Here is a 22413-nt window from a genome sequence, read left to right on the forward strand (position 1 = left end):
GCATGTTCCAACTATTTTTGTGTTGTTGTTGTTTTTGCTTTTTTTAAAATGTTTTTTTTAAAAAAAATCAGTATCATGATTTTTAATAATTTTGTTAGTTGCTTTGTAGATCATTAGGTTGCAAAGTCACAATGCACATATTTTAATAAATAGATATTAGCATGGATAGAGAACATGGATTTTGAAAGAGACAACTTAGACGTGCTTACCTGGAAGTAAGCCCTATTGAGCTGGTTGGGAATGGCATCCAAGAAAAACTTGCATTGGATTGATCCATTAATATATTCGTTCCTGAAAAATCAGGAACTAATAATTTCTTACAAAATTTATAATATGTTGTGTGTAGACTGTGCGTCAGACACAGAGAGAAAGAGAAGCCCTAAATGAATCTTGGATCTGGAAAAGATTATTGGATAGAGAAATTGTGTGCCTTGTCATTTATTATTTATTTGATGTTCCTGCATTGCAGAGGGTTGGACTAGATTATCCTTGGGGTACCTTCCAACTCTACAATTCTATGTTTCTAGATTCTAATCCTAACCCTTAAATGAAGCTTAATATGTGCTTGATTTGATAATGAGGCCAATTTAAAGGAAAATAGGAAATTGTATTAAGGATTATTGCTTATATAATATGAGGTGCAACTATAAAAGGAGGCTTCTGTAATGTTAATTCCTGCGGCGTCTTTTTGTATATTTTTCTTAAGCTCCGAACATGTTGAAGATATGAATTAAAAATATGAAGGTTTAAATAATCTATCTCTTGCCTGTTATATCAACATGAAGGAGCTGTTTCATGATAGAATATCAAAAAGTGGCTAAATTTCTCTGTGTTCGTCTATTAGACATTTTTTGTTTTCTGTTGTCTGCTTTAAACAAAAAACTGTTTACTTAAATATGGTTCCCTGCTTAACCAACAGCCAAGATAGCTAACAAAATCCAATATAAACAAATATAAAACCACAACCAGCTTGCTAAAAATATAAAAAGCAAACAGCCAAGCAAAAAGAATGCCATCCAAAATACCGTAGCCAACTTGCTCAAAGACCAGTGGAGGGTGTTCCACAATTGTGGTGCCATGACCCAAAAGGCTCTGTATAATCCATTCCTCAGACATTGCAAGATGGAGGGGCATGGAGAAGTGTCTCTGAAGTATCCTGAGTAGTCTGGCTCACCCTAACACCATTAGAACTGGGGTGGCCCTCCAGATGTTTCTAGCCTCCACCCCCCATCATGCCTGATCATTGACCACACTGGCGGGGGGGGGGGCTGATGGAAGTTGGATTCCTAACACCTGGAGGGACAAAGGTTCTCCATCTCTGCATTAGAATGAAACCTTCAGGTTTCTGCCATTCAAAAACAAAACAAAAAAAACAAAACAAAGAAACCTAGCAATCCACAAAACATGATTGGATATATGTATATACGTATGCATGTGTATATATTGCACGAGGGTGTTTTTTTCAAGGAAACAAATTGGGTCAGATAGAAATGAAATGTACAAATTATACAGTCAGTTTAGTAATATATATTATTATAGGGATATCAGACAAGTCTAAGGCTGCATATCGGCTTGAAAGTTAAGTTTGACTGAAATGACAGGGAATTACAAAATTGTGCTTGGGGATTGGGGACTAAGCTGTTTTATAAAGAACATTAAATAACTGAAAAGAGATAATGCAGAAAAATAACATTGTATTGTTGGCGTAATGGGGAAATGAAATTGTACCGGTAAATCATGGTAAGAAAATAAGCCTTGTGAGCTTCTGTTGTGATCTTTAGCTACAGATAAAGACGTGTTGGGTCGGTATGCATTTGTTCCTTTTTAATCAAAAAGACATTGCCCCTTGGAAAGGAGATTTCAACGCAGTGGTTCGCTTGCTTTCTGCAGATATACTGTGTGTAGAAAATAAAAGCAAATCTGTTGTTTTGCCTTCTGCATGCATGCAGAAACCCCTAAGCTAGAAATGGAGGAATCCTTTGCAGATGGAAGATTAGCTCTGTAGATCAATTTGAGTCCTTTGGAGGGAAGGGAAAATTAATAAAGGTTGCCTGTACAGAAATGTGCTACTGCGGCAATACAGTCCCGATAGTCAGGGATGCAAAGGTGAATGCTTGGTAATGCTGGACAGAGCTCACTAAGAACAGTGTCCCCAGCATTGAAGCAGCCTGTTGAGCTTGCATTTGAGTCCTGTAGTTGCCTTTGAAGTGACAGCTTCTATTGACTTGCGGAATGTGGAAAGGCTTATTTAGAAGGAAGAGCACCAGTGTGTCACCAGAAATTGTATCTTGGTATGCCTGCTCAGAAATAAACTGTTTTACTTCTCCCAAGCCTTCACATACCAACGTGTTGACCAAGCAGTGTGCTGAGACCATTCTCTGATTTGTTTGGCCTTCTCTCTCTCTCTCTCACACACACACCTTGTGTTGTTCATGCATTCAGGTGTGGCTGAAGTGGGGTGGGTGGGTAGGGTGGCATGCTCTTGGCACCCTGTTAGAAATTAACCAGGTGCATTTTGCTGCTGGCATGGGTCCGGTTATGACTACATGGAGATTTCTGGGCGCCAGTTTGGCAACCACAGTTTAACAACCTCTGCCTTAGTTCATAGTAAATACCACTTCCATTTCCACCATGTGTGTTTCTCCTTCTTGCATATTGGGACAAGTGAATTGTTGCAAGAGCAAGCCACAGTCAAGCAATGTAGTTGAGATAGAATTGTAGTGTTGGAAGTGATCCCTAGGATCATCTGACCCAAACCCCTGGTCACTGGCGAAGGAACGGGGGGCAGGGGGAGTGCACCGCCCCGGCACCATCAGGGAGGGGGCTACCATCGCGGCGAAACCCCACACCACCATGCTGGGTGCCACACCCCCAGGACGCACACCATGCCCCCGCAGGCGGTGCACCAGCCACGCCCCCGCCTGCTCTCCGCCCCTGGTGCCAGAGCATGCAGCTTCGCCACTGCCCCTGGTGAATAGACAATCCATTGTGGTGATCATAACATAGGTTTAAGGTGACATTTGGCACCTAGCTTCTATATCTGAGTTTCTAACACCGGTGGTGAGGTGGCTGGAGGATCTGCACTGTGTGAGCAAACCAGGGAGCCGATCCAGTGCTCCTGCCTGTGTCCACACAGCACTGATCTCTCTAGCACCTCTCCCAGTAAGGAGTAGCAATGCCGCTTCTGGAAAGCCAAGTGTGTGCTGCTGCCCCTCTCCACTAGCTGCCCCTGCATATATGCAAAAAACAAACAAAAGCAAACAAAAAAAAACCTCAAAACAATATTAGGACAAAAGAAATAAGAGAGGAACAAATCAAAACAGGATCACAGGTGTTACTGTGTAGACATAGCCACATTCTTCAAAATCTGATGCAACATGACTCTTGTGTAAATTGCTGTTTTCTCATTACGTATTTCCCACGTTTAATCTCTAGGCATTTTCTAAAAATGAACAGAAGCAATTCTGAGTTGGAGAAGCTGAGCAGTGATTCTACAGAAAACCTCAGTCCTGCTTTCCAGGGAATCCACGTCACTTTCACCGCTGGCTCCACGGACAGTTTGAATTTGGATACAAATGCGTTCAGCAATGGAGGTAGCTAAAAGTTGTGTGTTAGTGTGGGGCTGTGGGGTTAATGTACAAAACATGTTCTGTAAATTGTGACATATTGACCCAGTTTGCACGTCACAGTAAACCATAGTTAATGGTCCACTGTGAATATGGAGGTGGCTCCTGCCTTGCTGGCCCCTAATTGGAGCAACAATCCATAATCCCTGTCTTTGTGTTATATCTGACTGAGAGATTATGCTTTATTTCACTCAAACAAACCATGATTAATAATATAAGTGAGTTTGCAGCAAACCATTAACTATGGTTTACTGTGTTGTGTGAATGTAGCCAATAAACAGGCCCTGTAAAGCTGCGTTTAGAATTTCACTTCCCCAGGGAAGCTTTACATGGTCTCTTCCTTTCACCCTTCAGGTGGGTGTAAGCTGTCCTTAGTATCCATGATACTTTGCTGTTTTGAATGCCCATTTATTCGGCTATGTTGCTAATGTGCCAAACTATCCCAAAACCAAATGGAACCTTTGAATGAATGAAATATATGGGCTGAATGTAGCTTAAATTCAAGGCGTCTGGCATTTCTTATGATGAAGTATCAGAGCAGTTGGAGGACCATGCTTCCTGTGATGTCACCAAAAATAGGAGCAGGACTTGTGCCCTCTACAGGCAACGAGCTGCGCTGCAAGGGCTAGCCATGGTGGCCAGCTATCAATTATATGATCAACAGGAAAGCCAGTAGCCAGTTTTTGTCTAAGTGCTGCATAGTAGTGAAGAAGACTACATCCGTGTTGGGAAAGGGATAATAATAATAATAATAATAATAATAATAATAATAATAATAATAATAATAATAATGCACTGCATGTGAATTGTCCTAACTTTTCAAATATCTTGGGCTTGTCCTACAATAAGGTACTACAAAGTAAAAAAAAAGTAAGTAAAAAAAAATTCTGAGTCCTCACATAGCTTACCATGTTGCTTAAATATTTACCCTGTTCCAGCTTCGCTACTCTTTGGCAGCCAGTGCCCAGTTCTGTGACAGAGAGCCAGGTTGTCTTCAGAAACGCTATGCAATGTTAACTCCACCTTCCAATAACATTCCTTTACTCAGTTGGATAGATTCATTCACAGCGGGGATATACAGGTTGCATTGTGATTAGCTTGCAGAGCTTAGGTAATTGTAATAAAAGTCATTTTGGACTTCCCACTTCAGTGCTAAGGTTGCTAGTACCAGAACGTGATGGGTTTTTAAATGAGGAATTAGGGATTCACAAACATCCCGCCCTTCGACCCAAACATGAATTGCCTCCCCCTTTCCATTCAAACCACAAAACCCTTCAAGCAATTCGGGGTGGGTGGGTTTGATGATCGTAAAAACACACAGGGAAGCCTGGTCCCCAACATGCTAGCAGAGAAAGGACTTCTCTTCTACGGCATTTATTTACGGCTGAAGAAGAGGGAGCTTCCCTTTCTGCATGGTGTCAGGAGCCAGAGTCAGGAGTAGGCTAGAAATAAAACACCCGGTGTCAGTGAAGTTAACTCTTTATTCAAAGAAACCAAAGCAGTGCAGGCCTGGTGATCATAGCAACTCTTCCTAGTAGGTCTTGCCCCAATGAGGATTGAAGGTCCTCACAATCTCTCCGCTCCCTAAGACTCCTCCTCTGCCATGTCCTTCCCAAGCAAACTAGAGCTCCGTCTAGTTTCTCATTGCTCCGCCCTCTTCATTCCTCTACATGTTCTGGGAGATCATGTAAGAGGTAAACCCTGTTACCTCTTCAGCTTCCGACACCTCCTCTTCTCCCTCTGACCACTCATTGTCATCCCACCACCAATCCCCTGGCTCTGAGCCTTCTTCCCCTGGGGGTTGCCTTGGGGGATCCCCAGCTGGTGCCTCCCACCATGCCTCTGCACCCAGCCAGTCCATGGCACTGGTTAGCATTGACACACAGTGTGTTCTGTGGGTGGGGAAGAAATTGGATTCAGTTCACATTTCATGGCAAATCTCCCAAACTTGCAACGCAGCCAAGCCATCTTGATGCAATGGCCTGTAGGCTATGCAAATAAAGTTTGTTGTTCAGCCAAGCCATCCTTCAAAATCCACACTTCTCTGAATTTCCTGATGAAATTCTCCAACTAGATAATGTATAGGAAAAATGTATTACGTTAGGAGAAATTGAGCTATATTGGGCAAAATTGCACACCGAATTGCCGACAAATTCTCATGAGGACTTAAAAAGAAAATGGGCAAAGAGATGCCGAAAAGTGGAGAGCTAAACTTAAGATTGGAAAAGTAAGATATGGACAGATTTGCCCATCCCTACCCTGCAGAAGGGGGAGAGGGAGGTGGAAACAAGGTAGCCTTGCCAGGTACCGACATTGCTAGCAACAGTGCTTCTTGGGCAAAGAGCCTTGCTTTCCCATGCACAGCCTGGAAGACTCTCCTCCATGCAAAGCAGGAGAAAGAAAGCTCCCGTTAGGCAGGGCATCTTGTTCCGCCCTGTTCTACAAAGAAAGGGAGGCTTGAGGGGAACTCCGCTTCCTGTCCCGATTTTGCTTGTAGAAATCAGATAGGGTTGTTTTGCCTGTTCATTCCTAGTATATGGGGAACATGCTTGACAGGATTTTGGGAGAGCATGAGAACAAACCTTGTCATGCCAAGCATAAGCAAAGGCTTGTCAGGAGCTGCTCTCCTGGTCACTTCTGCTTTTCAGAAGTCGCTTATTTTAGTTTACAGATGGCTAATGATATGCAACCAGATCACCTATTTTAAACACGTTGTGGCTTAATACCAGAGCCATGAGTGGTGCAGTGGATGGAGACTTGAACTGAGGAGACCTGGGACTCAGCTCTGAAACTTGCTGAATGACCTACACTTTCCCTGAAGATAAACTAGACATGGTGATGATGGCAGGACTTGATCCAGGTCCAGCCTATTCCCTATAAAGGCAAGGAGAAGCAGAACCCCAACCCATCTTTTTCCACCCAAAATCTCTCGTGTCTCCTGGCAGGGGTCACATCCAGGCATGGACTTCCACAGAGGAGAAAAACAGCTTTTAAAAAGTGGTTTTGGGGTGAGGAACATGCAGGCAGGTGGGAGGGAGGGAGCCATTCAATAAATTAGGCTTATAGAAAGGATCTAATATTACTTGAGTATCAAAACCAGATAGTATAGCTCTGTGTGACAACAGCAGGGAGAAGAAGGGAAACCCGTAACTAAACGTGAATTTATTTGAGGAAACCCAGATTTACATGGCATTGATAGATAAAATGCAGAAAATACAGAAAATGATGAAATGATAGACGCAAGAGAGAACTTAATTTAATCAACTAATTTAGTCCTGTTGATTTCCACAGGTCTACACTCAGCCCAGATACCACCCATATATTATAAACACTTAACTCCCTATGGCTTTTTTTCTTAATACTTAAGATTCAAACCTTTGCTTTTAAATTGGCTTTTAGTTTTTCTTGCATGCACATACACCTTTCCTGGCAATAAATGCCACCTTTCTCAGAATTCTGCCTGTGAACCATCATTTTTATTCATTGTGCCCTTTTTGGAACCTAATCGCTTTGCGTTACTAATGAAGGCAGAAGCTCGAACAGTCAGCCAAATAATTTTATGCTGATTTCGGTATCACCAGTCATACACACTATGGCAGCCCCCGCCCCTGGGTCCTGTGCTGCCATAGGGAGCGAGATTCATCCACACAGGCTCTCTCCCTCCTCATCACAGCACAGAACCCGAGGGGCTGGGATGCCGCCATGCAGACACACATATAATGTCTCATAATTTTATCATACTCTAGCGTGACTTTGACCCCATGTACAAAGGCCATTCTTGTTTTGGCTGCTACAAATGATCCTAGGCTAATCTGGGTGCAAAGTTTCATTGCCCTTTGCTGGCATGCTTACCTTTTTAGATGGAACTTGATCTAGGCGTTGCATTGTAAAACATCTTTTTTTATCCGTGCTGGTGGGAGTTCCCGGCTTATAATTGCTTTATTGTCTGCGTGTGTTTCAGGACAGTCGTGCAAAACGAGCCTTCGTTCACCCACCCGTACTGGGAAGCCGACCTTTCCTTCAACTCATTTCCCCGCATGTCCCAGCAAAGACAGGCCGCACTGCAAACCTTTACAGCCGCCTCCTCTGCCACAAAAGAAAACGGTCAGCAGAGCTGTTTCTTCACCAGATGGTTTTTACTGGGGCCCGGCTTCCCCTGCTAGAGCTTCAGGTCCCACAAGCCCCAAACTGAACTTCAGTCAGTCGGAAAGTAACGTCTGCATCCGCGAGGAGTCTCCGTTTGGCTCCACCTTGGGAATTAACCGCCAGACATTTTCTTCTTCTGAGTCACTGGAGAAAGCCTTCAGAGGGTCCCATTCCCCATATCCCTGTTCTGCTAAGAATGGCGGCGCCTGCTCCAGCCAGAGCAAAAACTTGCCGCCTCGTTCCTCCTCCCAGCACAGCATGTCCACCACGGTTTCCTCAGGTTCTAGCTTTCAGCTCCACAACCTACTCAGCAATATTGACAACAAAGAGGGGGTGTACGCCAAGCTAGGCGGGCTGTATGCGGAATCCTTGCGCCGCCTCGTTTCTAAGTGCGAGGACTGTTTCATGCGCGACCAGAAGAGCGAGCTGCATTTCAGCGAGAACAACTGGTCCCTCTTCAAACTGACGTGCAACAAGCCTTGCTGTGATTCAGGGGACGCCATATATTATTGTGCCACCTGCTCCAAGGATCCCTCCAGCACCTATGCCGTGAAGGTATGTCATTGCCGAATGCTTATTTTGTAATGACTTGCTTTGTGCTTTTGGCCTTTTCACTGGTCTCTGGTTGCCATGAACATGAATGATCTGATGACCTTCACAAGGATGGGGACATGCACCCCTTTATATATCCAGTGGCACCTCGGGTTACAAACGCTTCGGGTTACAAACGCTTCAGGTTGCAAACTCCGCTAACCCGGAAGTAGTACCTCAGGTTGAGAACTTTGCCCCAGGATGAGAATGGAAATCGCGCAGCTGCGGTGCGGCGGCAGCTGAAGGCCCCATTAGTGAAAACGCACCTCAGGTTAAGAACGGTTTTGGGTTAAGAATGGACCTCCAGGATGAATTAAGTTCGTAACCCAAGGTACCACTGTATTGGGGTGTTTCAGAATTTTTTCAGGGTGTGTTGCCTGATAAGGAACCTTGAAATATGCTTGAATTTTGCTTTAGAGGGGAATCTGCTGTCAAACTGGTTCTATTTAGGAACACACGTACCAAGGATTTTGCTGGTCTGCTATATATATATATATATATATATATATATATATATATATATATATATTGCAGGAGGTTGGACTAGATGATCCAAGGGGGTCCTTCCAACTCTATAGTTCTGTGATCCTGTCATATTATTATTGTATTCTGCTGAAATTCATAGGACGTTTTGTCTAAGAAGGAACTGCCAGGTTCACTTCGAAATTTCTTTCACGCAAAAAATCAGTGGTAAATAGCACCTAGCAAAACCCAGGTACGTGGCAGGTGAATTCCCTAAAAATACTAGAGATCAAAGAATAGAGTCCAAAGTTTCTGTTCAGAACAAGCAAACACTTGAGAGTCAAGCTTCAAGAGTTGCCCAATAAAAAGGAACACACACAATCTGTTGATTAGCCTGCCAGCAGCAATTCTCGTTTTTTTGCAAGCAGGACTAATGAGAGGCTGCAATAAAGCCAGTAGGGCACAGCTGGGCCTGGTTGCCGTGGCAACCCTCACAGCACAGGTATAACAGAGCAGGGCTAGGAGCAAGTCTTCATACCTAAATTTCCAATTGATGTACTGCCAAGGGCGGGCAGGTCATATATCCCTGTAATCCAAGGGGTTCTGAATTGCTTAATGTTGCTTGTGAAAAAAAGAGGCACAGGTCATGATTCCCGGGATTGTTTTCTCTCTCTCTTGCACGAGCCCTAGCAGAATGAACAGGCACTGCCACCTTTTCCCTGGAGTCTCTCAGCCCCACTCACCTCACAGAGTGTTTGTTGTGGGGGAGGAAGGGAAAGGAGAATGTTAGCCGCTTTGAGACTCCTTCGGGTAGTAATAAAGCGGGATATCAAATCCAGACTCCTCCTCCTCCTCCTCCTCCTCCTCCTCCTCCTCCTCCTCCTCCTCCTCCTCTTCTTCTTCTTCTTCTTCTTCTTTACTGTGAGTGGGGATGGAAGGATCTGCCAATTTCAGTTCTCTCGGTTCTCATTTTCCCCAATCTTAAATTAAGTTCTCCGTGTTTCTGCAGCATCTGCCATTTTGTTTGTTTGTTTTAAATCCTCGTGCAAATACGTCAGCTGGCATTTTAGTGAAATTTCTCCTAATTTTTAATTTGCTGTTCTGACTAGTGTTCATTTAGCAAGTCATTTTTTTTCCATATGTAGTGGATTCTTTTTCTTTTTTTAATATATTTTTTAAAAATTAGTTTTCCAATATACCCTAATAATAGCCAAATTATAATAATAACAATTACCGTGCTTCCCAAATTATACATTTATCAAAATGCCAGTCAACTTCCAATTAATACATTTTAGTTAAAAGTGGCTGCCCGCATGTTGGTTTGGTGCATTTCCGTTCTTATATCACTGCGTTCCATAATCTTAATTAATGTCAGTTACATTTCGGTTCTAATAATAATCCCTTAGTCAACAGCTACATAATTAATGATTTCCATTCATGATGTTACATATATAAATTTATAAAGCTTCAAGTGAGGAACTCAAAACGATTATTCTGCCTTGCGTGTGAAAAGGAAAGCAGAAAAAAATACAATTGGCACTAACTTGGCTGCAGGCTTTGTCAGATGAGGCGTACAAGGCACCATCCAATTGTCTTAGGGACTCCCACTCAGGATTTGTGTAGGGTTTATCCTTAACACACAAAAAAACACTTTCTAAAAGCAAAAATATTTCTACAAAGCTCTAAAATGATAAAACTATATATTATAAGGTCTAGAAACCAAGACCCCTATTTACAAATATACAGTTAAAAATTCCATTAGCAACATAGACACACCCTGCGTGGTAAAGCCTTCTTGAATAAAATTGTCTTGAGTGTGTGTCTAAGCATCATGACGTTATGCGCCTGTCGTACTTTTGCTTAGACCTTAGAGGAGAGGGCCTGAGACTGCCATAATTCCAGTCCCAGCACCTTTTTTCTCCATACTGTGTGAATTGCGGGACTCATTTTCAATGCATCACACGGAGGGGCGTCTGCGCTGATGCCCATTTCACAAAGGGGTGAAAAAAGGCTTGCCTTTCTGCCACTCGGCTTGCTTCACTTGTTTGGCTCCCAGTGGATGTGTGCTACAGAGGGAGCATGATGGCGAGGGAAGGAGACAAACGTTGTTTTGTGTTCATTGCAGTACACACGTGTGTGTCCCCGCATTACAAAACACCCCTTTATTGTCTGACTCTGGCAGACAGTAGCATGCTAAAGCTGAGCCAAAGAACGTAAGATACAAGCTCCGCTGCTGTGTGTGTGTGTGAGTTCTAAGTGGGGAAATGTAGCTAGGCAACTTTTTGGAATGCTTCATTTTCGTCGCTTGGAATATTCCTGACAGACAGTAGTTTCAAGGGCTTTCTTGCCTTTCCTTTTTCTTCCCCTGTGAATGTTGATATTGTTGCACTGACTGCAGACATGAAAGAAGCTACAGATCTGATTGTCGCCTCCAGTCAGGCTTCAACAGGCCTGTTTCAAAGTTTGAGCTAAGATGAGCTTCCTGTCATCCTTTAGAACCCTAGACCCTGCTAGTGCTTCGACTCATATGCATGAATTGTGGGGAAATGGAGCCAAAATATTCTCTTTTCCAAAAAAAAATCTTCCTTTTATCTTTGAAGACCCAGGGACTTCAGAATACGGCTCTCTACCAAAGATGTAAAAAGAGGTGGGGGGAGCTCAATTTCAAGGTGCACAGTAGCAAGGGGAGGGATGCTTAACCCTTCTCCCACCTGCTACGTCTCCCTTTTCCCATTCCCAGCCAGGGTCTACAGACATGTGTGCTGTAGTTGGGGGTGGGTGAGGATGGGAAGGCCTGAAAGAGAAAATGAAGGGGGAGAAATGGATGGCAGTGCTTGCTACTTTTTTCCTCTCCAAATTTCATCCTCCTTTCCCTCTGCTCACCCAACCCAAAGCTTTTATAGATGCTCCGCAGATACTCAGGTTTCCAAATCCCATTCTTCTGCCAAATGTCTAGTTTGGCACTCAAAATATATTCCTCTATGGTAGCCCTATAAACACACTTGTAATTCAGTCACGTGATCAGAACTCTTCAATTTGTTTGTTGCTCGATTATTACTTCCGCACAGTGCATTGGCAAGGTAGGAAAGGGAGGCTGCAGTCCCTGCGCTCCTTTGGGCTGCTTCCATCCTATTACCGCCAACGGGATTCTACACAGTCTGATTGTGCACAGCAGCGCAGCTCTGGAGAACAATAGCAGCAGGAAAATGTGCTCCATAGCTTAAAGGAGCCCATCAATGTCTCGGAGCAGGCAAGAGCATCTCACAACCAATAATGAATAATATTACCATGTGGAATACACTTAAAATGAATTTGCCCATCCAGAGATTTCATTAGACTCATTCCCAGCCGCTGATGCTATTAGGATGCAAGAGAAACAACTTTGTCCCCAAACGGAAGGCGCTTTAAATCTATTGCTGTTATTATTTGGGGATCCTTCTGTACCTCTTTTGGACCTGATACCTTGTTTTATTTAAACAAAGATTATTTTCTAAACATACTTAACCAAACAAATCTAAACAAATATTATTATTTATCTAAACAAATAATATTTTCATGGAGAGTTCAACATGAATCATAGAATTGAAGGGACCAGGAATCTTTTTGCCCAGTGTGGGGCTTGAACCCACAACCCTGAGATTAAGAGTCTCATGCTCTACTGATGGAGCTATCTATCCTGGGCCATCTGTGCTTCAAACAGTAGAAGCCAGTGGCCCTACTCTCAGCCTTCCCTGCACTGATAGCTCACGTTCTTTGGGCTGCCTCTGCTGGATACTTCCAAGTGAGAAGTAGGAAGGCCCCACAATAATGTCTGGACATGCTGCAGTGTGCCAGGCATGTTGCTGTGTGCCCATCACGACACAGATACAGCTCAAGAGTATGCCAACGGTATGCTGAATAGGCTCCACCTGGAGATCCTCCAACGCTGTGCTTTGAGGCTTTCGTTTTATTATTGTATTGCAAATCGTACCAGTTTCGCTGGCGGCATTTTTGCAACTTGCCCTTGACCCATTTGGGGTGAAGGGCACAAAATAAATAAATTGAATAAATACAGTTTTGGGAGGTTTTGGACCATGCTGCTTCATTTTATTTAAACTTAAGAAAATAGGAGCAACAAAAAGTGGACCTGGATTCTGCTTCATATATGGCATAATAGATTGGTTGGTTTTAAAGGTGGCCCGGAAAGCAGTGTCCCCAGAGCCTTGGAATTAATTGAACAATTTGGACTTGTAGCTGGCTTCAAATTGAACAAGCAGAAAACCAAAGTTTTAGGTAAAAATTTGAGTGCAGAACAGATCCAAAGAATACAAGAAGGCACCGGCCTCAATTTTGTCAAAACAGTAAAATACCTAGTTATCAATCTCACAACCAAGAATTTGAACCTGTTCAAGGACAATTACGAAAAACTGTGGATGGAGATAAAGAAAGATATGGAAATATGGACAAGATTAAAACTGTCGTTAATGGGAAGAATAGCAGTGATAAAAATGAATGTCCTACCAAGGATGCTGTTTTTATTCCAAGCCATACCAATTTTGGATAAACTGGATTGCTTTAAGAAATGGCAAAAGGACCTATCAAAGTTTATATGGCAGGGCAAAAAGCCTAGAATCAAGTTTAAGATCCTAACAGACTCTAAAGAGAGAGGAGGCTTTGCCCTGCCGGATTTAAGACTTTACTTTGAAGCAGCGGCCTTTTGCTGGTTAAAGGATTGGTTTAAACTAGAGAATGCTGATGTGTTGGACTTGGAAGGACACGATAATATGTTCGGTTGGCATGCATACCTTTGGTATGACAAGGTTAAGATTCACAGAACTTTTAAGACTCATATAGTTAGAAAATCCTTGTATCAGGTCTGGACTAGATATAAAGACTTGTTAGAGAGAAAGACCCCTAGATGGATCTCCCCAGTGGAGGCCAAAGCCTATAAGAGACCGAACATGTCTGCAAACTGGTTAAGATATATGGACATATTGCAGCAGGAAGGGGACTCTTTTAAGCTAAAAAGCTACGATCAGGTGAAAAGTCAGGTCCCCGATTGGCTGCATTATCATCAGGTGTATGAAACATTTAAAATGGACAAAAAAGTTGGTTTTCAAGTAGAAAAATCAAAACTGGAAACAGAACTGATAGAATCGAACGTTAAGAACCTTTCCAAAATGTATAATCTTCTGCTAGAGTGGCATACGAAAGATGAACTGGTTAAATCGTCAATGATAGATTGGGCGAAAGATGTAGGACATAATATTATGATGGATGACTGGGAGAGATTGTGGCAGAAAGGTATCAAATTCACTGCTTGTCATAGTCTAAGAGAAAACATAATGAAAATGGTTTATAGATGGTACTTAACACCAGTTAAGATAGCTAAGATGAATACCAGAATGTCAGATGTTTGTTGGAAATGTAAACATGCGAAAGGTACCTTTTTTCATATGTGGTGGTTGTGCCCAGCGGTAAATGCTTTCTGGGACAAGATTTACAATGAGCTTAAGAAGGTAATGAAAGTTACCTTTTGTAAGAAACCAGAGGCATTTCTTCTGAGCATAACCAATGAAGAGATACCCAGTCAAGATAGAGTGTTTTTTATGTATGCCACAACAGCGGCAAGAATTTTATTGGCAAGAACATGGAAAGGTGAAGAGATACCAACGGTGGAAGAATGGCAGATGAAGATGATGGATTATATGGAACTCGCAGAACTGACCGCCAGAATCCGGGACCAGAGGGAGGAGAAGGTGTCACAGGACTGGAAAAAATTTAAAGACTATTTAATTAAATCAGTTAAATTGAATATTTGAGCAGAACTAAATAGAATATCGGCTTTAGTAGATTTATGCTAGATAAAATTGTCAAGAGGAAATTTTTTGTGCGAATGATTTATTTGTTAAAAATGTGTCAAGATTTGATGCTAAGATAAGATTTATAGTTGAATAGTTATTGGATTAAGTAAAATTAAGCATATTAAAAATTTGGGTAAATGTTAATTGAATAAGATATAAAGCTACCTTGAAGATATATAAGATTTTGAAGACAGTGGAGGGAATGGGGGAAGTCCCCAAATAGAGAAGATAGAAACAAGGAAAGTTTGAAGATAAATGTTAGGTTAAGGTTTGTATAAGCTTCTTTTTCTTTTATTGTCATTGTTTGATTGTGTTTATTTAGTATGTTTTATGTTTTACGGTGTTAATGTTGGTGTTTATGTTATGCTTCTTTTTCGTGTTAATGGAAAATAATAAAAACTTTATTAAAAAATAAAAAAATAAAAAAAATAAAGGTGGCCCAGGATTTGATGTTTCCATTGCAATACACTTGACTTTACCCCTGGGGGGGGGTTAAAAGAATTAATAAAACTGTATCAGCCAGCTTTTATTTTGGGTTTGGCTGTTTTTCATTGAGTTACAATGCTCCTCGTCCCCATCTTTGATGTGCCTTAGCCATCCCAGTTTTTATCTACAGCCGCATGAAGGCAAAATTGAGATAACATCAGTGCAAAGGTCTACAGGTGTAGATGCACTGGAGAGAGGTTTGATTACTCCATTGTAGACACCAAGATAAAGACTTCCATTGGGAAGTTTCCCTAGTTGTTAAAGTTGTTTTTTTACCTTTATTGTATATCTGGGTGTTTTTGAACCTTTTAACTCGCAGGTTTTCAGAACCCCCATTGCTTCTTACTCTGCTGCTACTAATCATCTTCATATGTTGTTTTGTGTGTGTGTGTGTGCATGTATATTTTATTTTTAATTTTTATCCGAGTTTTGGCAGAGATAATTTTTTGAGGAAATCATATCAGTGGTGGTGAAGTGAGACTTCAGTAAGACTTTAGGATGGGGTAGCCAACATGGCACTCTCTAGGTGTTGTGGTTTATTTTTAAATGTTTGTGTTTTGTTATTGCTGTTGTTTGCTGCCCTGGGCTCCTTTAGGGAAGAACGAAAGGATAATATTGATACTATTAGGTTGTATCCAACAGTTGTCAAACTCAGAGTGGACCAATGGAAATTTCTGTCAGTGGCCCACATTGAACTACCTGCTTCCATTAGCTGAAGTCAATGCAAGGACTTGCACTAGTGCAACACAACTTTTCCCCATCGCCTCTCCAGATTCTCCTGTAGTGCCTCTCCCAGGTCCATTTTGGAGGGTTAGGAGAACCCTGCAATCTCCTTAACGCCACACTGAATTACACCCATGCACTGAGTAAACCTTAGTTGGATGCGAACCAATAATAATTGGCCATGGGCTCCTTTGGAGAGGAAGAACAGGATGATGATGATGATGATGATGATTATTATTATTATTATTATTATCATCATCATCATCATCAGAATAACAGTAGTGGCCTGATCAGTACCTACTTACATGCAGACCCTGATGCTTTTGTGGGTTCACATTTCCCCGAATCAAGTTCTCCACCTCCTTCCCTATCCCACACGGAACTGACCTTAGACTTTGCTTCTGTCCCTTTCCTGCTTTCCTTTCACAGATATGTAAAACTCAAGACACGAAAGCCGCAACGTCCTGCTGCAGCCCTTCCGTCCCAGTCCACTTCAATATCCAGCAGGACTGTGGGCATTTTGTTGCCACGGTGCCCTCCAGCATGCTGAAAAACGCTTCCGCGGATGGACAGGGCCCCTCCCGCACCGCCACCGAGCAAGACTGTGTGGTCGTCATCACCCGCGAGGTCCCGCACCAGACTGCCGCTGACTTTGTGAGGGGTTCTGGCCCTTTCCACAAAGCGAAGCCGGAGCTGTACGAGAGGCGGGTGTGTTTCCTGCTCCTGCAGCTCTGCAACGGGCTGGAGCACCTCAAGGAGTACAGCGTCATCCACAGAGACCTTTGCCTCGAGAACTTGCTGCTAGTCCACTGCAGACCTCCCCCCAGCTGCAGCAAAAGCAGAGAGGACAAACATCTGCCGCGGCTCATCATCAGCAACTTTTTGAAAGCCAAGCAGAAGCCCGGCGCCGCCGAGTCCAGAGCGAAAAAGAACCAGGCTCGCTTAGCCCCGGAGATTGTCTCCGCCTCCCAGTACAAAAAATTCGACGAGTTCCAAACCGGCATCCTCATCTACGAGCTCCTGCACCAGCCCAATCCCTTCGAAGTGAAAGCCCACCTCCGGGAGCAGGAGTACAGCCAGGACGACCTTCCCCCGCTGCCCCACCTCTCCATTTATTCTCGGGGGCTCCAGCAGCTGGCTCACTTGCTGCTGGAAGCAGACCCCATCAAACGCATCCGCATCGTGGAGGCCAAGCAGATCCTGCAGTGCCTGCTGTGGGGTCCCCGGAAAGACTTGACGGATCAGCCTCTTAACCAAGAGGAAGCGCTTCACAACTGGATCGACATGAAGCGGGCGTTGCTCATGATGAAGTTTGCCGAGAGGGCGGTGGACGCGGAGCGCAGCATTGAGCTGGAGGACTGGCTCTGCTGCCAGTATTTAGCCGCTGCAGATCCACCTTCTCTCTGCAAGTCGCTGAAACATCTTCAGCTCCTTTGATTCTCCATAGTGTATGAAACGGGTGCCGTTGGTTCTAAGGGCAATGGAGTATAGTAAGTGCTTCCTTACACAGAAAATGGCACACACCTCCCGTCCCCTTTATGGAGTGATAATTGTGTGAACAGACCGTATTTCATACACAAATACAACGCAAAGATCAAAACCTATGTACATTTCGGGATAAATACCGTTACGAGTGTTGTAAACGGACAATACTGCTGGATTGCACCAGCAAGTGTATTGCTTCCTGGGTTACTCTTGGAGGTAAATTAAAAAAAGAAAATATGTGTATTTCCTAAATGGGAGGAGGGTTTCGTTCTTGTGAGATTTTGCTGTTGTTTTAATTTCCTAGTGAATGTGCTCAGTCTTGGGGCAGAGGCTTATTCGCTGTGAAATATCCTAATATATTTTCTATTAAAAAAACCCAGCAACATTCTGCATGATTCCGGATGGTGGCTTAATTTTATACACGGGTTGTTCAGATACTGCAAAGACGCCATTGGCGACAGAGAAAAAGAGTACGGCATTTTGATGCCAACAGTGCTGTGTGGATGCACACATGAGGAGCACCTATCCCATAATATTTGACTGTCTGGAAGTATTGTACGTCTCATCAAGAAGAGTAGTTGGGGGGCAGTGCTATGCAAATGGGGCAGGAATGCGACCCTAGTCCACTCCAAACCCATCCAGCTTTGCCCACTCAAGCCTTCCTGGCAGCCCTGCTCCAACTTCACCCTGCCCAGAGGTATCACCAATCTTGTAGATGTAGAAACAGGGAAGGAAGGTAACTTGAAGAAGAGAAATAAATTGAGCAAAAAGGAAGAAATTCTGGAGTCTGAAGTGTGCTCTCTCATTTTCAGGGAAGTGAGCATTTCCTGCATCTCTTCCTGCACGCATTAAAAACAAAAGCAAAACCTTTCCTCTTCAACCCTGTCTGTGAGCTCATCCATACTGCTATGTAATGTGAAGAGGGGTGAGTTTCCTTGTACCTTGGTTAGTTCTTAGTTGTCCATACGACTTTCCCCTTCAAATCACTGCCTTCCCACACGTTCCCCTACCTCAATCTGGATTTTCTCATAAAATAAATACTTTAAAAGAGAAAATCCAGATTGAGGGAGGGGAAAGTGTGGGAAAACATTAATTTGGAGGTGAAAGTCATTTGGGCAGCAAAGCATTAATGGAGATAAAGTAAGCTTACTGTCTGCATTGAAGAACTGTATGGATAAACGGCATAAGGATGATAACTGCAGTGTGCATGGACCTGTAATTGGTTAGCTGCCCTGAACAATCCTAGCAAAGACCATGCTCTGTACAACATTCCACTGAAGGAATGTGTACTCTGTCCCATACTCTTATGTCATGTACAGAAAAATGTGAATCATTTTCTTGAAGGGGAGAGAAGAAATGGGTCCATTCATCTCTCACATTCAGATGGACCCATTTTTTAATATTTTTCTAGGAAAAGAGGTGCCGGAACTCAGCATGAATGCCCCCCCCCTTGTTCTCTTCTAATGGCAATGGCACCCACCTGAGAGGTGCTGGAACTTAGTTCCAGTGAGTTCTGGCTGGAAAAAAGCACTGTTTATATAAGAAAACTTGAAAGCAAAAAGGAAACAAAAGTTGCCTCGGTGTGGTTTGCCAGGGGCTAGGGACTGGCAAACTACAGTACCCTACTATTATGTAGAAAAATAATCACTGAGTAGTCCAGATCAAAATCCTAGAACATAAAAGAATTTTGATACCTTTGCAATGAGCAGCAGCATACTCGCACATTAAAATGGCTATCAGGAAAAGTGAGGGAGAAGCTGATAAGCTTTGCTGGTGTATAGGCTCCCCAGCAAGGTTTAGTGGATCCAGCAGCTGTCTTGCTCTAGATGCACTACTCTTGTGTAATATTTACAGGAGATTCATAAGCAGGCATAGGCAAACTCCGGCCCTCCAGATGTTTGGGACTACAATTCCCATCATCCCTGAACACTGGTCCTGTTAGCTAGGGATGATGGGAATTGTGGTCCCAAACATCTGAAGGGCTGGAGTTTGTCTATGCCTGCTCATAAGTGCTGCTTCATAAGGCAACTTGTCCTCTCATGGGGATTATTTTCCATTTTGGAAACTGCATGTATCTGATCATGCGCAAAAGGTCATGTGAGTATGTGTTTTCTCCACTGAGGATTGTGAACAGTGGGGCAGGTTTACTTTCTAGGGTAAAGGCCGGTGATCTGGTAAACATGCTTTCCTTCAAAAAACCTGCATTGAGGCAATCAAGAAAGCATTAAAACTCTACCAGCCAAATGGTCTACAGAGGAAGGAGAGGAACAATTGAGAGTTTACTTTACAGGCTTTGTGCCATGCATATGAACAGCAGCATCTGTTTATTAGTCATATCAGGACTGGTTTGGACACATTCCCAATTTCCCATAGAATATGGATACGGCAGCCAAAGCAAGGGTAGTTTTTTGAGGGACTTAGCACTGGGATCAGGCAAGATAAGCGGAATGGAAGGGTTTGTAGAGGAGACTTTATGCCTGGCTGATCACTAGCCTTACTGTTGGACTACATCCTGATATTCCCTTCCCCAGCAGGGTTGCTATGAGGTCCATCACCATAATGCTACTTATCTGTAACTCTTCTGCCGAGAGGGTTGAAGTTGAGCAGCCCAGATAGTACTTCAGAGGCTAGATTTGGGTCATGGGCATCCATAGCTGACCCAGGTTATACTAATAAATTGTTACCATCTTCATAACCATTTGGCAATCCATCTTTCTATTTGATTGAATTAACACAGATGAATTGAGAGGTGCAATTAGCTGGGAGAACTGAGAACCTGAAATAAACAATACCTCTCAATAGAACTTTCCTTACTGTTTTTCTAGTCTTGCTTCTGAATGCTGAACAGCTGCTTGGCACTCAGAAATTAAACAGGTGCAATTCAGCTCCAGAATTTCTGCATGCATCTACAGCACTTTGACTGATATGTGTTGGAGGAGGCAGCATGAATTCATACTCAAGGTATGGCCTTTTTATCAACCAGTTTAGATAGGTGGAGGGTGATCAATGGCTCTACGCAAGTCAGTTTGCCATTTACCGGTACTTGCTTACCCAGATCCTGTGCTTTTATGCTAGCAGTAAGCCTAATGTACTAAGCAGGCAATGGTTTGTTCTGACATAGCACCAGAAATAGTGATGGGAAAAACTCACCACACTTTTTAAATGTTGGGCTGCTGTTAAACGCCGTAAGAACAAGTTTGTTTTACCCTCCCAAGCCAGGATCCTGCCCACAAGGACCTGCAAAGCAATCAGGCCACATGCAACCACGAGAGGACTGAAAGCTTCCTGTTTGGCCCCAGCAACATATGGTGAGAACTGGTAAGCATTAATATGTAATAGACCCCTGTTAAGAAATCAATGGGGTTACAGTTTACCGAGTCTGGTGACAGCTGGGAACCTGGCAGCCAAGCTGTGTTGCTCTCGTAACTTCGGACAAGAGGGAATTAGCAACAGGTGGTCATATTGTTCTCAAAGAAAAATATTTGGATCCAACACAAAAAGACGGAAATTCTGCTCGCTCAGATCAGTTGGGCAAAGTTTGTGCAGTTGCACAACATCCTCCCTCAAGTCCTTTGCCCTGTAGGCTAAAGGCGAACTGAAATGGACCAAATTGCTGGACTGCAGAAATGAGATTTGTGTGGTGACAGCACTTGCTAGAGGCAAACCATACCAATATGAACTTCAAGGCACAGGTCCCACGACAGCAGGATGTGCCCTGACCACAGCTTTCCCCACTCCCTCTTCATCTACCAGTGAAGGGATGGGCGGATGGATGGTAGGATACAACCCTTTCTGAGAGTTCATCATCCATCCATTGTAGAGACTATGGCTAGCAAGTACATTTTCTGGTGGGTGACTTTGGGGCTGTTCCACAAATTGCACAGCCGCAAATTCAGATCGGCCAACAAGTGTACCCTGCTCCCTGACGTGCTTGCTTGTATGATACATGTGTATACAACAATCACCTTTTGTCACATCTGTGCTTTGCAGTTTTAGTTAAGACACCTAAAATGTGAAATGCGTGAAGAGGGCCTAGTAGGAAGGGTAGTGTTCTGAGGCCCTCCCTCGTCCACCACTGACTGCCTCCAAATCCTGTTACCGCCTCCTCCTCAATAAACCTTCGCTAGAGGCTTTTGAGCAGAGGTTGGATGGTCATCTGTCATGGATGCTTTATTTGAGATTCCTGCCTTGCAGGGGGTTGGACTAGATGACTCTTGGGGGTCCCTTCCAACTCTACGATTCTGTGACCTCTCTGCACAGAATGACAATTCCATAGAGAGCTGGATTTGGCCCTCTGACCTGTAGTTGCCAAGTCCAAATTTGGGCACCCTGGTGCTCCTAAACATCTCCCACTCAACTCAGCTGGTCATTACCTGGTTCCCTGTTGACTTAAGTCTACAGGACAGCCTTCCACAACTTGGTGTCCTCCAGATGTTCTTGGGACTATAACTCCCAATAGTCCAGGCAGCATGGCTAAAAGTGATGGGAGTCATGATTCAAAACTATGCAGAGTTGGGGAGGCTGCTATAGAACCTCTATGAGGAAGCTCTGCTATCCAGTCCCAACCAATCCACACAGGGACCAGAGCTAGGCCAGCATTCTGATTGGCTTCAGAGAACCAGGACACTACCTGTGCCTTGGGACGAACCAGGTAATCCAGGGGTCAGCAAACTTTTCCAGCAGGGGGCCAGTCCACTGTCCCTCAGACTTGTTGGGGGGCCGGACTATATTTTGGGGGGGGGGAAATGAATGAATTCCTATGCCCCACAAATAAACCAGAGATGCATTTTAAATAAAAGCACACATTCTACGCGCAAAAACACCAGGTAGGCCCCACAAATAAGCCAGAGATTGCATTTTAAAGGACCCATTCTACTCATATAAAAACACGCTGATTCCCGGACTGTCTGCGGGCTGCATTTAGAAGGCGATTGGGCCGCATCCGCCCCGGGGCCTTAGTTTGGGACCCCTGTAATCTGTAGTCTTAGATTTGACAAACACCCACTGGTGAAAGGTAGCCCCAGCATAACCAAAAACAGGACCTTCTCTGA

The 22413-nt window shown here is 43.6% G+C and overlaps 1 protein-coding gene across 1 annotated transcript in view; it reads left to right on the forward strand.

Moving 5' to 3' along the window:
• The window catches only part of PRAG1 (PEAK1 related, kinase-activating pseudokinase 1), a 49337-nt gene extending 31587 nt beyond the window's left edge, over positions 1 to 17750 (forward strand). Inside the window, exons 4-6 of the mRNA XM_033173043.1 lie at positions 3436 to 3593; positions 7588 to 8327; positions 16307 to 17750. Coding sequence (XP_033028934.1) covers positions 3436 to 3593; positions 7588 to 8327; positions 16307 to 17314 — 1906 coding nt within the window. The 3' untranslated portion in view covers positions 17315 to 17750. The remainder of the gene's footprint in view (positions 1 to 3435; positions 3594 to 7587; positions 8328 to 16306) is intronic.
• The last annotated feature ends 4663 nt before the right edge of the window (positions 17751 to 22413 follow it).

The sequence above is a fragment of the Lacerta agilis genome, chromosome 16 (genome assembly GCF_009819535.1).
Source record: "Lacerta agilis isolate rLacAgi1 chromosome 16, rLacAgi1.pri, whole genome shotgun sequence".
Taxonomy (NCBI): Eukaryota; Metazoa; Chordata; class Lepidosauria; order Squamata; family Lacertidae; genus Lacerta; species Lacerta agilis.